Source organism: Trematomus bernacchii, unplaced genomic scaffold, assembly GCF_902827165.1.
Source record: "Trematomus bernacchii unplaced genomic scaffold, fTreBer1.1, whole genome shotgun sequence".
Lineage (NCBI taxonomy): Eukaryota > Metazoa > Chordata > Actinopteri > Perciformes > Nototheniidae > Trematomus > Trematomus bernacchii.
The window spans coordinates 3131714-3152663 of record NW_022987593.1 but is presented as its reverse complement, the minus strand read 5'-3'; the positions used below and the strand labels follow the sequence as shown (position 1 = coordinate 3152663).

The window sequence follows — 20950 nt, the reverse complement described above, 5'->3', positions numbered from 1 at the left end:
TCCCCGTGGAACTGAGGATCGAATACAAGGTCTCCCTCCTCACCTACCAGTGTATCCATGGAACTGCCCCTCCCTACCTCAAGGAACTCCTCACCCCTCATACTTCCTTGCAAACCTCCCGCTCCAGCAAAGCCAACCTCCTCAAACCCCCCAGGACCAAGCTCCGTACTATGGGAGACCGGGCTTTCTGCTCGGCTGCTCCCAGTCTGTGGAACGCTCTCCCCGACCACATGAGAGCACCACAGACCGTGGATGCTTTTAAAAAAGGCCTCAAAACCCATCTGTTCAATAGAGCCTTTTCCTAGACCTTTTATTTTATTTATTACTATCCTTTTATTTATTTATTTTGTATTGTTTGTTTTTACTGCTTTTTATTCAATTATACCGTGTTGTGTGCTGTTTTATATTGTTCCATGCTCACTGCTTGTAGCACTTCTGGATTTGAACTCAAATATGAAGTGCGTTATAAATGAAACCCATTATTATTATTATTATTATAGAAACAAATATGCACTGTTTGCTACAGCTATTGTCCCATCAGGCCTGCCAAAGACGTGGGGAAATGGTAGATTTTCCATCCGCCTATTGGCTGGGAAATTGTGGGTGTCAGCTAATGCACTGCAAAAAAACAAGAACCTCATCACCCCTCCTGACCCAGAAAGCCACGCAACTTCTGGTCCAGGCTCTCGTCATCTCACGACTAGACTACTGCAACTCCCTCCTGGCTGGTCTACCTGCATGTGCCATCCGACCTCTGCAGCTCATCCAGAATGCAGCGGCTCGTCTGGTCTTCAACCTTCCCATCAGCTAAAACACGTCGGTTTGCTATCCTGGCTCCAAAATGGTGGAATGAGCTCCCCATTGACATCAGGACAGCAGAAAGCTTACACATCTTCTGGCGCAGACTAAAAACTCATCTCTTTCGACTCCACTTCGAGCAATACAATTACTAACAAAGCACTTATATACTGGCTTATCTAAAGCTAGTTGAGTAGCACTTGAAATGTTTTGGCTCTATGAAACCTGATGTACTTATATGATTCTGTTTATTTCAAGTTTGTATCTTCTTGGTTGAATGCACTTATTGTAAGTCGCTTTGGATAAAAGCGTCAGCTAAATGCAATGTAATGTAATGTAACAAGATTAACACACTGCTTCTTAAGATAGACAATTGTATGTAATGTTAACATCTACATTTGCCATTGCAAAGGAGTACAATCAATGATCAATAAATATGTCTGAGTAATAACAGATCCTTTCAATACTGTATACAGTATGTTCGTCTTTAGAGCAGAAAATATTAGGATGTTCATTGATAAGATGAGTAATGAAGTCAAGGACCACAATTCAAATCACCATTCCTCAAGCTCAAAGTTTACAATTATTTTCAGATGAAAGTAGCATACAGCACTTTCAATCCTTATATTTACTTAGTGGCAGAAAAAGGCTTCCATACATTTGTGTTGTGCACCGTATTAAAATGTTTTACTTGGTTTATTGTTGTGGGTTTATATTAAACAAAAAATCACATTTAACGTTTTATTTAAATTGTGAAATGACTTTACATTTTTAAATGTAACAATCTTAATTTGACCAGAACCGACATACTACATGAAGGCAGTCTTATATTGTTGTTTCCATCATTTCCCTGCATTTAAAGATCATGTGACCTGATATGATCTCCTGTGACTCAAATGTTCCCAACACTGATGAGTACACAGGGAGATGGTAAACATTAACCATTCATCTGCTTTTTTCTACTTCAGTTTGTTGATTGAGTTACATAATGTATACAAAGGAAGCTGAACAAGAGTGCATGGCACATAGGGAAAGAGTGGCACAACACAATATCATTTTAAAAATAACTTTTTTGTAAACTGTGTGATACAATTCACTGCAGAGCCAATACTTTGCTTTGCTCATGACTTAGCTAACTGTAGGCTAAATCAATATTTGGAAGCATCAGTGTACAAAGTGTACTCTTCAACGCTGCCGTCCTGCACGTACGAAAATACTCTCAGAAGTTGTGAGGAACAAAACAGTTTAGGTCTTCAACCTGTTCATTAAACTTGCAGAAAGCCTACTTCTATTTAATTTCTGTAACAGAACATTGCAGGCAAGCAGGTTATACAACATGACTTTATTTGGGCTGTCGTTTTTTGTTCTGGCTTCATCCTTCTTCTTTACTGTCTATAGCGGGCCTACAGGTAAGTTCAGTTATTCAAAATATGTCTTAGTGTTATCTTAAAAATAATGGAAAACTGTTTCTTGTCATGTTGTGGTTCAGTTTCATTAGTGTTTCTGCAATCTGTATTTTTATTTCGAGAATGTACAAGTTTTACTATTGCTTAGCCATTTTCATTTTGAAAAAATATGTTTTTGAAAAAGAAAATCGACAAAGGAAAGAGAAAGTATCAAAGACTGAATCTACTTTCAGTACAACAACACCGGTTTAGGGATTGTGTGAAAATGATTGGGAGGAATGGGGTTTGTTGTTCAGACTGACTGACTGTCCTCTAAAGAAAAACAACCAGGTTATTTTTGTTTTTGTGTTTCAATAAACAACGTTAGCCACATGTTCACAAATGTGACATCAAGTTAATACGCTCAAAGCATAACTGATGACGGGGTTTAGTTTTATGGGAACATTATTTTTGAAATTTGAAGGTGAGATCAAAGGAGGTATCATGACATTGTGATTGAAGAACTAAGTCCACTGAATTCTAATTAATAATATTAAGTTTAAATAAAAAAATATTAGGTTCATATTGATATCATTGCTTTCAACAATTATGTGTAATCTGTTGACATAATACATTTAATTAAAGTAAAAATGTCCCTTCTTTCCTGTGTAGGTCAGGCTGTAAAACACTGATAATATATTTACTGTTTGCTTTCTGTCAATCAATTTTGGTTTCTTTTGACTATGTACACAAACACTCCCATCATAACAATAACCACTTATGTATTATTCTCCCCATGATAATGGTTATTTTAAGTCATAATCTTTCCCTAAAGCCGACTAAGTTGGTTTTGTGTCCAAAGCTGACCAGCTTGGATACACAGCTTGGATTGTGTAAAAAGCCTCCAGTTATTTGTATTGCGCAATGTTTCGATCTCACAAAGATCAACTTTAGGCTTTGTCTAGATGGAAACGCAGCTAAATGTAATCGGTTTTTTAATACAGTTTACAGAGCTTTTGTTCAGATGTTTGCCTGAGATGATACTTTGATGTATTGTAGCATCCATTAATTTGAGGAAGGTGTGTACCCTTTTTGATGCATTCTCTCTTTTAGTTATTCATCGTGAAACAAATTGAACCAATGCAATTCTGTTTAATGTTGAGATATTGGTCAAAGGTAGAGAATAAACAATACACACCTACTATTTCCACTGCACCTAGCTGTGATCTGAATAAGACCTTCAGCAAATGGCCAATGGACTTCATTTATATAGTGCTCTACAGAAACCACTCAAAGAGCTTTACAATACAAGCAAGCGTTCACCTAGCATTCATACACTAGTGGCGGCGGAGGTTACTTTACAAAGTACCACCTGCTCACCAGGAGCCATAAACACATTGACAGCATTTTTTGGGGTTAAGTATCTTGCGAATGGACACTTTCACATGTAGACAGCATGAGCCAGGGATCAAAATACAGACCTTCAGATGACTTAAGTTTTTCATTGCCATATCTACACTGTAGCTGTGCACATGACAATAAAGCCTTGGATCTTGACTAAACAACGTGTACTTCCTGAGCCACAGCCTCCCCTGGATATTACTGTTTCACAGACAATTGGTCTCACACTTTTTTATTTTTGTCAGGTGTTCACTTGCGCAACATGGAGAGCTTCATCCAAGCCGTGCAGCAGGTGGAAGACTCCAACCCCGGTCTGTGCCCCCTGGCTCTGGTCCGGGCCCTGCGGAAGATTGCCGGCCATGACGATGAGATGACCATTCACTTCCTGGGTGCCTCGTATAGCATTGCTTACGCTGAGGTCCTAGAAAAAGCCATTCTTAATGCCTCATCCTTTAGCTTCTTTGACAAGGCCATCCACCATATTGTGACAGATTACGGAGAGGAACGAGGGGTGGTCCTCGCTCCTGATGGCACCACGGTAGCCCTTGCACCTTTACTGCTAGGAATCGAAACAGGTCTGAAAGCAAAGGTGGAGGGGACACCACCAGTTGGGATGTTCCCTCTCACTTTAGGTCGAAGGCTGGGCTTGTCCTTCCTCAGCCTCCAGGACTTCCCTCCGTCTAATCGTCTGGGGCCCAACGGGTGTTGGGACAGTGTGGAGCGCCCTAAGTTGTTCAAGCTGTCTCGGCCTGCCACACTGGCCACTGATGCCGTCATTAATGGGGGCATGGATGGTGCTATACTGGGCATGGACTACAGCAACCTCCCTGCATCTGAACAGCCGCAGGCCCTCAGCGAGTTTCTGAAAGGATACTACAGTTATGTCCTGCATGAGGGGCAGGGTCTTGATGATATCACTAGCCATGTCAGCCCGAGGCGAAGGGAGATCTCTAGATCCATTCTGGAGCCACTCAATCTTTACAGCCAGGTGATGGAGACACTAGCATTAGTCTGGAAGTTGGAGAAGACAGAGTGGATTGCTCTAGACACTGGAGTGGGGAAAGCAGTGAAGGATGGATTACAGGAATTTGTGAACAAATTCTGGGGTGAGTTATGAAACGCCATAAACCCCTCTGTTTCAGCCCTGTTTCAAAAGTGCTGATTCTGTGTCTGTAGCTTTAAATTCAAATGCACTGCCACTCCCCATGCTCCTCTGAGAAGTGTTTGGTTTGAAAAAACACAAAAGGTGCTCTACCAGGAGATTCAGGTGATAAGGTGGGTGTTACCTTGGCTGGTTATAGCCAAAAAACATTGTGTCATCTCAACGTGGCCAACATTTGTCAAACTAATCTTCAGACAGGTTTTCATATAAAGGGATGAGGACAAAAATAGAGAAAACATTTTTTCCTGAAACTATCCAAATCTCAAAAGAGAGGGGACACATAGGCTATTTATGTATAAAATACATGAAAAAGTGGATATTGCGTAATAGGTGACCTTTAATCAATTGATCATGTGGTCCGTAAAAGGTTATAGAAACTTTGAAAAATCTTTATTATACGTTCCACAAACCCCAATAAAATGTATTTTATCTGCACAATAGTCCAACATTCAGTTTACTGTCAAAGAAGTGTATGGACTCAAATTTATATTTATGAATTATAACTGAAATATATTGACATAAGGGAGGAAGGAAGCTTTGAATTATTGTTGATTAAAATGGCTTAATTATATTAGATTATCAAATGTTTGAGTCTTTGAATTAAGATTTGTTGCAGAAATGCTGGTCATGGGCATGGTTAAAGAACCCTGTTTACAATAGTCTTTTTCATTTTATAATACTGATGTTTTCTGATGAACAGACTTAAAATATATGTTTGACTTTCAGTTCTGTAATGTTTTGTTATTTAAACAGCAGACATACACAATTAGCTAACATCGTTCAGGCTATAGTCTTGAGTCTTGGACCTCTAGTTTTGACAAAGATAAGCTTGTGGTTTTAGTTTCTTAACACTTATCCTCTTTCTCCTCAGTCTGCCCTCAAATCATCCCACGTTGTCAGTGGGGGGCAAAAGCCTACCAGAGTACACCTATCCCACTGTCTCTGCCCGTTCAATTTCTCTATGTTCACCACACCTATGAGCCATCCTCACCCTGTCTATCCTTCCCAAACTGCTCTCGCAACATGAGAGCCATGCAGCGTTTCCACCAGGAGGATCGTGGTTGGAGCGACATAGGATACAGGTAACCAACCCTTTAACTGATTGTTGTCAATCTGACACTTGAGAAATGGTAACCCTTGATTAGCTACTGTGGGATGGTTAAGGATAGTTTGTTAAGAAGCTGGTCACACAAGGGTTTTCGCATCTTTGTGCCTTCAGCTTTGTGGTTGGCTCCGACGGCTACGTCTATGAAGGCCGAGGTTGGAACTACCTCGGCACACACACCAGGGGACACAACTCCATCGGGTACGGCGTGTCGATCATCGGTAACTACACTGCCGCCCTGCCGTCCCACCATGCCATGGACCTGCTGCGCCACCGACTGGTCCAATGTGCAGTAGATGGAGGAGGACTGGCTGCCAACTTTACCATCCAGGGCCACAGACAGGTGGTGAACTACACCTCCTGCCCTGGAGACGCCTTCTTTTCAGAAATAAGAAGCTGGGAACACTTCAGGGAATGACAGTCTGATATTCTTAAACGTCTTTTATGGCTCTTCATGATATGATTACTACAACTGCCTGCTGCTTATCTTTCCTAATTTTGAAATAGTTCCACTGTATGAGTTAATGCTCCAGACTCTGGATTGTTCATCATTTCAACTTAATAACATGTGAAATTAAAAGCACTCAAATCTTCTCACCTAATGTCAAGTGTCTTACTCCCGAAGGTGACCTCTGACCCCAGTTCTGAACATCCCAGTACTGCCATTTTAACAGCGACCTCTAGAGAGCAAGTTCTAAATAATGTGATAACCAAGACTGTTCTCACCTAAATGTTGCTTTAAATTGAGGCCTACTAGAGCTGTGTGGTTATCCTTATCCGGGGCTTGCATTGGTTCAATACTAAGAATCCTAAAAACTCTTTCAGTAAAAATGTCTGATGATCTGATTTTCTTTATCGTTATACATAGGGTTTTGTAGCCATAACAAACATTTCAATGTATCAGTTTCAACTCAGTGGGACAAAGCTAATTTAAATTAAAAAAAATTGCTCTAAAGAATATATTTTATGTAAGCAAATAATTGAAACCTGTTTATGTAAGAAGGGTGAGCATTACTTTATTCTGCAAGAATGTAACAGGGCTTGGTGGGTGGATGTGGTCCGGAAGGAAATGTGTTTCCTTTAATTCAGATTACGAGGGACTGCAAAGTTTGCTTGTTCGTCAGTGGTGAGAGGAGAGAGCTACCAGCAGCAGTGTTTCCTCTGGGTGAGAGCAGAGATGGCTCCAAAGACCGTTACACAAGCTTTAAAAAACATGCTGGATAACCTCTATAAAGAGCAGCTGGAGGAGTTCAGCTCTGCGCTCCTGGACCGCAAGGAAGAGCCGAGGGTCAAGCGCAAAGATCTGGAGGACAAATCCCGTGTGGCAGTGGCAGAGGTCCTGGTTGCTACTTACACGGAGTCCCGGGCAATACAAGTGGCTCTGGACATCCTGAAGGAAATTAAATGCAACGAGCAAAGAGAGATACTGGGTGAGTTCAACAGGCAGTCAGATCTGTGTACATCAAGGGTGTGAGTTTGGCTTCAGAAAGGATTTCCATTAGTAGTTTTCTTTTCACAAGAGAGAAGAATTGAAGGGTGAAGACTGAGTTTTGCAAATGTTTTTTTTATATAGAATAGATATACAACATTATGCAGCACTTTGGGGGAAGGAGCCTTCAGTGCCTGTGCCCCAGCTGTAGAAAGTGTCTAAATGTATCTGAACAAAAAACAACAACTTATTTTCACTTTCATATTGGCACAGTAAAGCCTACTTTTATTCCTGCATGGAACAATTCTTGGAAATTAGAAATCAGAAACTCATCGTAACTTATCTTTATTTTTTTGAGTCAACAATATTTCAACACTTTTGAAAAACGTTAAAACATGGTAAACAGACTGTATTTCAAGATGCAACATTCCTTGTCAGCATCTTTCATTAGACCTTTTTAAGCCCATTGTTAACTCTGTATCAAAGGGTTTCTGTTACAAATCAGGTCTTAAAGTCCTAAGTCTTACTTAGAAGACATTTCACAAAGGTTTTTAAGTAAGTGGGCCAAAACTGGAATGAAAACATAATGATTTCATCTAAGGTACTTTCTTATTTTCACCTTTTCTGATGACCAATTATTTTCCTTTCTATTTTGAGCTTTAACTTGATTATTTTCACCTGCCTGCAAACACACCCTTGTTGCCTAATGGAAATCAAATAAAGCTCTTGAATATATCTGTTATGGAGTTTTTTCATTGCTATTCAACATTGATTATTTTCTATATTTTCAGCAAAGGAGGCATCTGAAGTATCAAGCAGTAAGTGAGATGTTTTTGATGAAGAATAACCTTCAGGTCTTTAAGCTCATGGATGGATTATAATGGGCCTCGTCTATAATGCCTGATACCCCTCTTTTTAATGGTCATTTTGAGTCTTTTTAATGGTCTTTTCTTTTCGTTTTTTAAAGGTTTTTTTCTCCTTAATAGTTTTAAAATCTTAGTTGTTCTTTTGCATATTCTTTCACGGTTGTTTTGAGTCTTTTTATGTTTTAAAAAAAAAGATCTTTTAGTCTTTTAAAAATATACCTGTGCACGTTTTATGTCTTGTATTTGTTGCCATTGTGTCTCTCATTGCAACATTTTCACCTTTTTTACACTAGTTGTTTCATTGACTTCTGTACTTCTGTTTACAAATATTTGTAGCCAAAGAGACACAAGAAGGATCACTGCCATTGGTTTACAGTAAGTGAGATGTTTTGGATGATGAATAACCTCCATTCTATAACCCATCCATTCTTATCATCATTGCTGATGTGTTTTGTGCTGTTGAAAATAATAACTTGATACACAACAGGTCATTTCAACATAATGCTTGTGGAAACTACTGGTGCATCCATGGCAACAGCTCAACAGGACAAGCTGAAATACCAAGGTAAAAACTAATTTATATTTACAGTATATACAGTATCTACCAATCTATAGTGTTAGTCAATCAATAGATTGAAATGACTGATGCCATATTCCCGTTCTGTCCTTTTTTACTTTATAAAGGTATTAATGCCTCAAACGCCATGGCAGAGATTGACCTGGAGGATATGGAAAAATACAAATCCATCATCAAAGAGGTGGCTTGTGAGAAAAAAGTTGATCCAGCGCTCATTGCTGCCATCATCTCTCGACAATCCAGGGCTGGAAAGACCCTGAATAAAGGATGGGGCTGCCCTAACACCTTTGGGCTGATGCAGGTAATAACAAAACTGCTTTAATCTCTCCCTAGAAGTCTCTAATGTTAACGTTACAATCGCAGTTCAGTGTTTATTTCAACTTCCTTAACAAATATTTTGGTAGATTCTCATGACTTCAGATCGATGCGGGCACATCGGAACAGATTTATGGGCCAGTAAGGAGCACATCTGCGAAGGAACCAAAATCCTGATTCAATTCCTGTTACGAATCAAGCATACATTTCCTGACTGGAGCAAGGAGCAGCAGCTGAAAGGTCAAACAGGACTTTCTTATTTATTTATTTATTGTTTATTTTAGTTTTGTCCTGTTAGTCTGTACAACACTCTCTGACATTTAGGCTACATGGTCTGTTTTGGTTATATTTGTGGTTTAAAGTGAAGATCAACTATGTATGGCTTGTCAATTGATGTACAATAGTAGAGACTAAGCTGAACACTAGTAGCTTTGAACTGCTGAACATTTGTAACTGTGGTTCCTATCAATGTAACACATGTCTTTTCTATGTGTCTTCAATCAAAATATTAAAAAAACAGGACTTTCTGACAAACTACCATCCCTCTTTATATTTTCCTCTGTTCTCATTTGTATTTTGTCTCTGCAGGAGGGATAGCGGCCTACAATGCAGGAGATGGGAACATCCACTCCCATGAAACGGTCGACTCCAAAACCTCGAATGGCGACTTCTCCAATGATGTCATTGCCAGAGCTCAGTGGTACAGGACCGATGGTGGCTTTTAATCCCTGAAGCTCCTTAAAATCATATCAATGAAACACTGTTTCTTATTCATACCCTTAGCCAAATGAACACAATGAATAGCAAAACCATGTTTTTAATGATTGCATTATAAAATAAAACATAAAAAACAGGGTGATTCCTCTTTTAAATCCATATTGAGGTATTTTCCAAAGTATAACTGTTGAATAAAAAGTGAATGATTGAGAACAAAGATTAGCCTACCAGTTAGTCTCAAAAAGATTGTTTCAAACTTGGCTGTGAATGATCTGTACAAGTGTATAAACCGGGGTATGAACCGTTAATAAAAGAATTCACATTTAACTTTTGTCTTTTACTCATGTAACCTTCTATTTTTTAGTTTAGTCAATATACAACTGCAAAATACTGTCCTACTGTTTATTACTTGATGGAAATGTTGCTTCTCAAGTGTTGTCGGGTGAGATTAATGGAGGATATCCGTTTACATATCGGAATGGAAAAAAGGAAACTTGCAGCAATTTCCTGTTGTACTCAGTGCTGAACTTTTGTGCATCATCACAACGATAAAAGAAAGGATTTTTATTTTGTACAAGCTGAGAAATTAGTGAAATGTACTTGAAGTGTCCTGAAATAGAGTGCCTTTAAAAGATTTATCATGGAGCTTATTACTTTTTTTTTATCAAGGACTAAATATGAAACTTATGTGCAAACATCAGCATTCGTTCAATTGAAAAAGGAGATAGTGGAATTTGCACAAATCATGCAACATGCTCTCTGAAAGATACATTTACTGTTCTATCTGTCTACATGCGAGTGCTCTGCCCTGCTGCAGTCAGTGGGGGCAGTTTCTTGTAAATCAGCTGGTTTCATTTTTCTCCACCTTTTTCACTTGCAAACCCACCCAGGCCTATTCTCCCCATCTGCTGGAGAGAAATGAAGAGAGCAGTCCACACGAAAATGAAAGTAAACATACCGGGCTTTAAAACAAAAGGGACGAGGTGTACATCTCCCACTTTAAAGTTGTATAGCTTTTACTTGGAATAACAGGCCTCAGATGTTGTTTATGCAAATGCCTAGTAACTTGATAAACAAGTTTTGTTAGGAATATTTGACACCAGAGTCAAACCTTTAAAACATATAGCTCATAAGATTAAACTTTGGCACAGGACCCCTTTAAAAGTCATGGCCACAATATGTAAATGCTTATAAAATGATTTTTTTAAAAAGCTGTTGATATGTGAAGGGTGAGAATTTCTTTGATTCACAGGATTGTATATTTTCAGACTACACAGACTGTGTATGTAATAGTGGCTCATGTTTGTAAAAATGATTTGGTTATGTAACTGTAGAGTTCCTTCAAGTCCTCTAGCAATGTCCTTATGTTGATCAAAACTGATTGTAGCGGCCAAAACCATATCAACTCAAAATGAAACTGCCCCTGAGGCACCTGTTGGAGAGTTTTACGCAGGGGTAAATGATCGAAGTCCAAGGATCAAGTTGCGATAGTATCCTTTTCGTACATTTATTTTCATGATCCAATATCATCAAAGGCACATTGAACAGGTTTCCTATACTTGTCATTCAACTTTTCCTATAGCTTTTACCTGAATCACCTTGGTAATAAAAAACATGTGCCTATACTGGTGCTCTAATCCCAGCAGCACCTATCACCTGCTCCTAATATGTAGCAATATAAAGCTCCTACACTGATCTAATCATCTTATCATTAGAAGGTTATGCTTGTTGAAACTACTGGTGCCTTGTTGGAAACAGCTCAGCAGGACAAGCTGGGATACTCAGGGAATCACAGAGAGAAACACAGGAGCTGATTTGATGAGAAAAAGTCATTAGTAGCCTTGATCTAAACCTATTTTTGTGTATCTACAGTTGTTCTTTATCTATGGATTTAGAGGGAAATACATGTAGTTGTTGATCTGGGGCCATGTTCCTGTTCTCTGTTTTTATTTATTTATAAAAGGTGGGAGGGCTTCTCACACCTTGGCACAGACTGATGCAGGCAGGATGGAAAAGTAAAGGTAAAAAATCAACAAAGTTGGAGGTAATTATGGATTCCATCCTGCTCTCATCGATACCATCATCTCCAGAGATTCCAGGGCGGGAAATGAATTGCAGGAAGGCTGGGGAGACTATGACCCAGGCAGAGGCCACATACACTGCCGAACATTACTTTGACCTGTTACATCAGAGAGGGCTGAAAGTGAAAGTAAGCATACCTTATATAGCTATATCCTGCAACCCTGCAACAGATTCTCTTGATGAGAAGGAAACCACCAGAAGACAAAACAGGTGGGTGCCTGTGTTCATTTAACTTTGATACCATTTAAAGGTGGGCTAGGTAATTCACTTCAGAAACACTTTTTGTTATATTCCATGGAATGCTCTTAACATCCCGATAGCAATGAATATATGAAATGCTTTGACAATAAATACATAAAAAAATGTCATCTGTGGAAGCCGTGGCGCTTTAAAAAGCACGACCAATCATTTTAGCCGGCCCGGCTAAAATAACTGGATGGCCTACCTGCCTGTCAGCCTTCCATCTGTGCACAAACTTATCTCGTGCCCTCATTGGTCATGTGCGCGTTCGTGTGTGTTGGAGGAGGGGCTCTGTAAGGAAGTCTGAAGGAAGGGGCAGATTTTTTTCGGCTGCGTACTTTCAAATTCTAGCGCACTCAAGCTGGTTTCTCCATTCTACCTTTAACTTTCAGCTTTCTATTGTTATAATTACTCAACGTGTTACACAAGACCAGATTATCTGTCTACTTATTATTCTTTTAAAATAAATATTGTTTGCAGCTCATTTAAACGTATACCATGTAAGATTATGTATGTGTATATGTAAAAAGCATGTAATGTGTTGTGGAGGCATGTGGCGCAGTGGACTAGTGAGTTGGTGTTCGGGTTAGGGGAGCACAGGTTCAAACCCCACTGCAGTCATCATGTCGTTGTGTTCCTGAGCAAGACACTTCACCCCAAATTGCTCCTGTGGGGATTGCCCACAGTATTGTGGGCCAAAGTCGCTTTGGATAAAAGCGTATAACAAGTAACATGTAATGTAATGTAATTTGTACTTACAATCATACCAAATTTTTTCAACAAATGTTTAACTTAATTTCAATTAAGTCCTTTTTGCGCAGGTGTCAGTGTCTTGATTGACTGCCTGTCATGAATTCACTTTTAATTCCAGTTTTAGGAGACATTTTTATGATACGCCTATAGCATCTTGGCCAGTTTTAACTAAATATTTTGACATGATGATTTTAGTAATTGGATGTCTGTTTTTTAATAGAAAAGAAGCAGAGCAAATGGCCGAACACCATAGGAGAAACACTGTTTTTAAACTTAAAACTTCTGTACTCAATGTTTATACCGCCATAAACCACTGGGTGCGTTTGATTGGGAGAGAAGACCTCTGCAGATAATTCGGCTCAGAGTAAAAATATCATAAAATATAAGTTATCATAGAAAAAAGCTGAGCTAATGTTTGCTCGCAGCCCCTCCAGTAAATGTCAGCCAAACCAGAGACACACTGATTTCTAACTATACTGATTTATTTAGGTTTACTCACCGGATCCATTTGTTTTGGACAGCAGGAGACATCTGCAGATAAATACTTTGACTCCCAGTAAAACAAAACCCTTGAATGATGAACATTGAAGGAAGCTGTCGATAATAGACTGTGTATAAGTTTTGATTTAGAGACCCCTAATGGCAGACAATGACGGTGTGTCCCCTCAGGATCCCACACTTTGCAGCCTTCTACAGATGAGTTATAATTAGCTGAAAAGGAAAACAAGTAGTATACACTGTAGTCTTGTGTAAATAAGGCCTACTTAAATGCACTGCTATTATATTCGATTGTATTCAGAGCCATTACTTACATTTTAAGCAAACTGCTTTCAAAGTGAGAGCGATGTCACGTCATTAGAACATTTATCTTGTAAACTGAATTTATTGGCCATTATTGTTCGATATTGGCACTTATTTTCAATTTTCTAGTCATTTGTTTTCCCTTTATTCCTTCCCAAGTATCCAGGCTTTATAAAGCAAAGCCTATACAGAATAACCTCTTAATAATAACCAAGTGGACGAATAAAGGAGAAACATGGGAAATGGTAAGAGCTTGTGTTCTTTTACTCTTCTGCTGATGAGATAAATAACAGTCTACATACATTATATATTTTGCTGTGCTACGTGTAGGCTGAGATTCACATTTAAAACATACCTTTACTCAAGATCCTTTTTGATTCCATGTTGTCTGCTTTCTATCAGTACATTTTCCTGAGCTCCTCATGCTTTCTAGGTGTGTTAATGAAAACTAATCTGCTGTAAAATGCTTAATATTAGCAGATTATGGCGACATCATGAGAGTTGAAATAGATGGTGCCTCAAGGGAAACAGCTCGGGCGGATTATGGGAACAACAGCACAGGTACACTCTGCAGTGTAGAAACACAGGAGCAGATTTGATATCTACAGTACAATTTCTTCAATATTTTGACAATGATATATGAAAGTTTGTTGCAAAAAGGCCAAAGTCCTGTTCTTGGTTTGATATCTATTAGGTGGAAGGATGGTATCAGGTTTCATGGCACAGACTGATGCAGACAGAATGGAAAAGTACAGGTCTAAAATCAACAGTGTGGCAAAACAACATAACATTGATCCAGCTCTCATCGCTGCCATCATCTCCAGAGAGTCCAGGGCTGGAGCAGCACTGACAGATGGCTGGGGAGACTGGGACACAGAAAGAGGAGCCTATAATGCCTGGGGACTGATGCAGGTTGTTTTAAATGATATTGTTTTACTCATATCCTCTTTGTGGAGGAGCCTCATTTCCATTTCTATAGGTTGGTGTTAATCCAGATGGAGGTGCACACGATCCAGAGGGTGATTGGGACAGTGAGGAACACCTCAGCCAGGCCACCGAAATATTGGTTGATTTTATTAAAATAATCCAGAACAAATTTCCTAACTGGAGCAGGGAGCAGCAGCTGAAAGGTTTGTTTTACTGAATCAGTAGACCGTAGTGCACCAACTCTGTTCAAACTTTTAATTATGTTTGTTCTTATTTGTGTTTATTTCTCCGTAGGAGGGATAGCAGCCTACAATAGGGATGGTAAAGTCAAGAGCTATGAAGATGTGGATTTATACACAACACATGGAGACTACTCTAATGATGTTGTTGCCAGAGCTCATTGGTACAAAGAAAAAAGGGACTATTAAAGCCTTTTAAAAGCTGTTCATAACAAGAACAAATTCTGTAAATGATGAATGAAAACCCTGCTGTGTTATTTGTCAAAACCTAAACTAAATAAACATAATTCAAAAGTAAACGTTTTCTGTCCTGAATGTGATGCCGCTGGTTTCGTTAAAAAAAAAAGGCTGAGGATGGGTCAGGGTCAGCGGTAGTTGCAGTGGTGCTCCTGGTGCTGCCGGAGGTCCACTTTGTGCTGGAAGCCGTAGAGGCAGCGAGGACAGCGGTAGGGCCGCTCGTCCCTGTGTTTACGGCTGTGGGTGATGAGGTTGGAGCTCTGGCTGAAGGCCTTCCCACATATCTGACACACGTGGGGCTTCTCACCTGGCACACAAACAGAGCAAGTCATTTCAATACATAGGAAGTTTAAATATTCATACATGAGACACTGCTCAGAGCTTTTGTCAAGCATATAGCATTTACACATATACATGTATAGTAGTGGTGTTCCCATTTTCCTTTTTGCAGTAATACATTTCCTTTTTTTAAATGACTATTTATTTACTAACTTAGTTTGTCCAAACATGTAATTTCTCACACATACAAAACTCCATTCTTAATATAATATAAGTCAAACAAAACAATGATACATGCCATTTGGAAGGCCTTAAATCCTAAAGCAGTTTTTTTACGTGAATGAAGAACTGAGTACGAAAATAAAAAAACAAAAAAACATCAAGACTTCATAAATAAATACAAATAATTATAAAAAACAGCCTAAATAATTATTAAATTGATAAGTTTAAACTAAATTACAATTTGTATACACATCTATGGGGATTATATCATAAAAAATGGTTAAATAAAGCAATAGTGCTATGCTTGCTTTTTGGTCAACAGCATTAATAGGGATGATGTGTTGGCAATATATTGTTAACATAGAAGAAAAAAAATGCTATGTCGACACCTGGTGGTTCTCGGGCTAATTTAAGTCTTAGAAATTAATATAAGTGATGTATGGAACATGAAATATTAATAATAATGATTCAATATTAGTTATCTCAGTATATTAAACACATAAAGACGTGACACAAACCCACCGGTGTGTATGAAGGTGTGTTTCTTCATGTCGGACTTCTGGTGGAACCTTTTGCCGCAGTACTGGCAGGGGTACGGCCGGATGTCTGAATGTATGAGGAGGTGAGTGGAGAGGGTGGAGGAGCGCTTGAACACTTTCCCACACACTGTACAGCCAAACGACCTCTCCTGAAACAACAGGCACTGTGTTTAAGGATTCAGGAGTGATAGGCCCATAGCGGTATCCCATATGTGCATGAATTTGATTCTTTTAGTGGAAGATAGTACGATTATTTACTGACCTTGCCCCTGCATGGTGACCGCTCACTATCTGTCCTGCTGGACTTGATGTGTGCTGGTGAGCTGCTGCCATGACTCTTGCATATGTGAGTCTTCAAACTTGACAGACATGAAAATATCTGCAAAGAGAAAATGAATATAATTAAACGAAAGTGAGACTTCAGGAGAGTAGGTGGGAAACCAGTTCAAATGTGAAAAAGTTGTTATGACCTTTGACCTTGTGCTGTCTTTTTTTCTTGTGCATTTGTATAGAAAGACTTGGTCCTACTTACTACCGTTAAGTAAAAAACATATCAAATTAACTTAAATGTATTTTCTTGCACTGCCAGTATAACTTCATCACTTTCAACCACGTCCTGTTCAAAATCAATCGATCAGTTAACACAAGCTAGGTCTACTTTAAATGTCTCAAATGAAACAGAGGGATGTCCTACTTTGCTACAGATTGGACACTCTTGTCTCCCGGCACTGATCTTCAAGCACCCGCTGCTCCTGGTCTCCCGCAGGATGTGAGGGTGCTGGGTCAAACATCCCAGTCCCACAGACAGTTTGTCTGGATATCCTGAGTGTACATGAGGCCTGGACCAGACCGCTGGTGTGTGAGGGCAAGACTCGACTTTCTCCACAGGACTAAAAGGACTGCAGGACTGAGCAGATCTACGGTCTGAGAACAAAGACAGACAGGGTAAGTGGACTGACCTTCTTATTCTGATATTCTGAAACTTTGAATTGATGCACTTTTGACAAATTGAAAAGAATAAGTTAAACTCAGTTAATTTAATAACGGCTTACGCAATAGTCCGACAATATGTAAATACAAAAATATTTATTCTGGATCCCAGACAGGCTGCTTACCACAAAGTATTGTGCTTTTTAAGTAACATTTCACCCACCATAAGTTATGGGGCTGAATGGCTGAAGGTCACTTCCTTTAGAGTGGCTGTCTGCAGGCTGCTGCAGTAAAGTGATGGGCACTGTGCTACCATCGGGACTTCCTGGTGTGGAGAACTTCAGGGGTTTGTCCCAGGCCCCCGTCTTTTTTACAAGGTAGTGAAGCCCTCCTCGCTTTACCAAGAAAGAACGAGGCATCACACAATAAGGAGGACGAACCGCTCAACACCTAAAATCAGTCTTCTAGAGAGGGTAAGAAATACAATGCCAATGTTAGTTACGACATTCAAGTGTAAAGATTGAATGTATTATTGATTTAATATAATGGTACACCCTACATTTTCACACAGACCAGAAACTTCTTCGCATCTAAATCTGACCTAATACATATTTGTATTTTATGAAGACTAAACCAGAAGAAATGTGTAACACTGTGCAGCATTAGTTCCTATGTATGTACCACTCGATATATACTTTTGGTATTGCCCAAAAGAGGGCACCAGAACTGTATACAATGGTTTGTTTCCTGCATCGGTGTAAACTCTGCATTAACATACAGTATACCGTTTAACAAAAAAGAATCAAACGTCAAAACGATTTGTTAGTAGGTTAAAATGTTGATGTTACAAATTATATCAAATTTAATTTTTGTGTTTAAATGGCAGGACAATACAAGGCCCTATATTAAAGGTGGGGTAGGTAATTTTGGAGAAACCAGCTTGAATGCGCTAGAATTTGAAAATACACAACCGTAAAAATGTGCCACTTCCTTACAGAGCCCCTCCTCCAACACACACGAACGCGCACATGACCAATGAGGGCACGAGATAAGTTTGTGCACAGATGGAAGGCTGACAGGCAGGTAGGCCATCCAGTTATTTTAGCCGGGCCGGCTAAAATGATTGGTCGTGCTTTTTACATCGCTACGGCTTCCACAGATGACATTTTTTTATGGATTTTTTGTCAAAGCATTTCATGTATTCATTGCTATCGGGATGTTAAGAGCATTCCATGGAATATAACAAAAAGTGTATCTCGAGCCGGTTTCTCAAACTTACCTACCCCACCTTTAAGTGTAATGAGAAATGTGTTCTCATTACAGATGTTGTCAAGGTGCCGGATGTTGTTTTGCACAGAGATGCTCTAGACCAGGTGATGTTTTTGGTCTAATGATTGTTCCCTCTAGCCCAGTTTACCAGGAGCCCCTAAGGATGATTTGTCATATCTACCAATATAATTAGTTTTCTTATTTTTTGGTCTTTTAATTTCTGCTTGACAAACTCCAGTTAGCCTGTCATATGTTTTTGATCAGAAGTAGATTACTTGACATTAAAGGCCACTGCAGAGATGTTTCTCACATGTGTTAAGCTACATTACTTTAACACTGCAGGTGAAAGCGAGCCAAATCTAAATGAAACTGACACTTAGACCTACATTTATCAGGTTGCAAATATATCTCTTAACTGCAACACATTTCATGACACAGTGCTAGCACTCAAAGGTGAAGCTGTTAGGGAAAGCGAGGTGTTAAAAAAGAAAAAACTGTTACCTAAAAGTATTTTGAAATAGTTAAATGATAAATGAGAGGACTTGAATAAAAAAAAAAACCCTGCTGTAAATGATTTGTATTTTCACATGGATAACAGTAAAGCATCACTAAACGAGGACAGATCTCTCGCTTTCACAAAATAATGGTCACAGTTTCTACAGTAGCTATTCTCTGAAAATAAATGGCTGGCACGATCATAAATGTTAAGATTACTAAAGAGGATTGGCGAGACAGAGGGATCTGTTGAAATGCTCCAACAAATTAATAAGACTTGTTTCAAATGACCCATACTGTAACATGAATGGATTATAAAGTTTGTATCATAATACAAGCCATGTTGAATCGATTTCATTTAATTATCTACGGGACGGTTCATTTCGTATGTTACACCTCTAAGGTTGTCTGCAACGGTACTCAGATATTACACTTTAGTAAAAGTACCTACACAACAATGTAAAAATACTTCCATACAAGGAAAAGTCCTGCATAGAGTTGAAGTGAAAGCATCATCAGCTAAATATAATTTAAAAAACTGTACCATTAGTTGACTTTTTATCACATAATACATTTTATATGATGATATTTAGATCATTAGAACTGATGCAATAACGTATAAGAAGCATTTTACTTTTGCAGCTGCTCAAGTAGGAGCTAGCTTTAACACATTTATTTATATATATAGTTCAAGAGACTCCTAAAATAAAATAATAGGGTAGGATCCATGTTGATGTTTTGGGTTTTTCACTCATAGCTTTCTTGTGAAATGATAGCCGTTGTGATGGAGCTTTTACAATTGTTTATATTAAACCATCTGAATTTTAGATGCAAAATGCTTACAACCAATGGACTTGTGAATCAAGATGAGGGGCAACAAAGGGCACACTGCTTTTTGTAAGGGGATTTAAGCAAAACACTTTATTCTGTAGAAGCATTTTCACGAGCATTTATCTCATGACTTTCTTTTTACTTTGAAGTGTTTTGTATGCAAAGTAAAGAATTGTTTGTTTGCAGTGCGTGTTCTTACGTACACCTTACTTGTTTGTTTAAATAAAAAATACATTTTAAAACATCAACCATTTTCTGTTGAAAATATATGTCCTAAATAAAAGCTGATGAGATGGCATTAATTCAATAACAAGCTCAAATACATTTTATACGATACATTCGGCTATAAAGAACTTTACCGTTCAGTTCAGAAGGATAAGAGTTAAACTGGTGTTGATTATCGAACAAACATTATGAAGTGTACAGTCAAACTAAACGAGTTATATGTCCTTTCCTTGACAGCTTTCTCGTGCCTTATATTTCTTTGAACTGTGTTAGCGATAGCTCATTAACAATTGTGTTTATAACTGTAATTTTAACAGATAACTCATCTTCTGACTGACATCACATTTAAAAATGATGTGATCTTGTTTTAGGCGTTTTCTCCTCTATATAATTACTGAGACAATTAAGAGAAAGATCCGAATGACATTACATAACAAGGTGATTATCACCTGAACTCATAAAAAGTAGATTTGCGGAATAAAGATCATTACTTCTGAAATAATTTAACACTATTAGTTTGAGCCTTGAGGGAAAATATTGACACATTTGAACCTAAGTAGCTTTTAATCAGCTTAAAATATAGTTTTCAGAAATAAAATGGAAATACTCACCAGACTTTTAAATTCCAACAGTTCTTCTTAATGTCACACATACACTTGGTCAACTACTTTAATAGTGATAAAAGACAATGTGAGGTCAGTCTTGTTTGTGAGCCGTTGATTTTCTCTGCAGGTCCGTGATGAGAATAAAAAAGGACGAGGAAGTGTCTCAGCTCTAACATCTCTGATGCGACAACCACACTGCTTCCTCACACACAAACCCACACACTGCACACTAACTGCACACTCACTGCAGCATTAAATCGGTCCAACTACTTAAAAACAAAAACAATCTACTTTCTGATGCAAGTTGTTAATATATGTTGCAGTGGTTCAACAAACTAAACCCAACCACAGATTATTCTAGGGAAGACAGATAAAGCAGATGTGAGGGGAAGAGCTTGGTGGACAACTTCTTCAGAAAGTGTTGACATACTATGTTGACACACACACAGTTACAAAATAACCATCGGGGTCAAGTTTGAAAAGAAGCTGGTTGGTGTAACAGCACATTCCCTTGAATAGAA

General features: G+C 38.7%; 4 protein-coding genes across 5 annotated transcripts; 3 read left to right on the top strand and 1 right to left on the bottom strand.

The window, feature by feature from the left end:
• Nucleotides 1-1966: 1966 nt before the first annotated feature.
• Nucleotides 1967-6448, top strand: LOC117482132 (N-acetylmuramoyl-L-alanine amidase-like). Its single transcript, XM_034130124.1, has 4 exons — nucleotides 1967-2207; nucleotides 3830-4690; nucleotides 5618-5828; nucleotides 5966-6448. Exons 1-4 carry the CDS (start codon nucleotides 2135-2137, stop codon nucleotides 6267-6269), a joined length of 1449 nt encoding a protein of 482 aa, XP_033986015.1. The 5' UTR covers nucleotides 1967-2134; the 3' UTR covers nucleotides 6270-6448.
• A 505-nt stretch (nucleotides 6449-6953) lies between these two features.
• LOC117481565 (lysozyme g-like) lies at nucleotides 6954-10082 on the top strand. The gene is made up of 7 exons (XM_034129292.1): nucleotides 6954-7281; nucleotides 8072-8098; nucleotides 8483-8521; nucleotides 8634-8711; nucleotides 8831-9024; nucleotides 9128-9278; nucleotides 9627-10082. The coding sequence occupies exons 1-7, from the start codon at nucleotides 7029-7031 to the stop codon at nucleotides 9761-9763; spliced, it is 879 nt and encodes a 292-aa protein (XP_033985183.1). The 5' UTR covers nucleotides 6954-7028; the 3' UTR covers nucleotides 9764-10082.
• A 4001-nt stretch (nucleotides 10083-14083) lies between these two features.
• On the top strand, nucleotides 14084-15010 carry LOC117481923 (lysozyme g-like; the record flags this gene model as incomplete). The annotated part of the gene is made up of 4 exons (XM_034129860.1): nucleotides 14084-14220; nucleotides 14318-14543; nucleotides 14611-14761; nucleotides 14853-15010. Coding segments are annotated over 4 exons (648 nt in total), but the record flags the coding sequence as incomplete, so codon positions are not given.
• Nucleotides 14800-20811, bottom strand: LOC117481564 (zinc finger protein Gfi-1-like). Of its 2 annotated transcripts, none has more exons than XM_034129291.1 (6): nucleotides 20436-20811; nucleotides 17228-17465; nucleotides 16769-16998; nucleotides 16337-16453; nucleotides 16058-16223; nucleotides 14800-15341 (listed from the first exon to the last, which is right to left on the bottom strand). In XM_034129291.1, exons 2-6 carry the CDS (start codon nucleotides 17421-17423, stop codon nucleotides 15163-15165), a joined length of 888 nt encoding a protein of 295 aa, XP_033985182.1. In that variant the 5' UTR covers nucleotides 17424-17465; nucleotides 20436-20811; the 3' UTR covers nucleotides 14800-15162. The 2 variants fall into 2 exon arrangements, with proteins under 2 accessions (XP_033985182.1, XP_033985181.1); XM_034129290.1 differs by having other exon boundaries at nucleotides 17228-17468; nucleotides 20436-20810.
• Nucleotides 20812-20950: the final 139 nt, after the last annotated feature.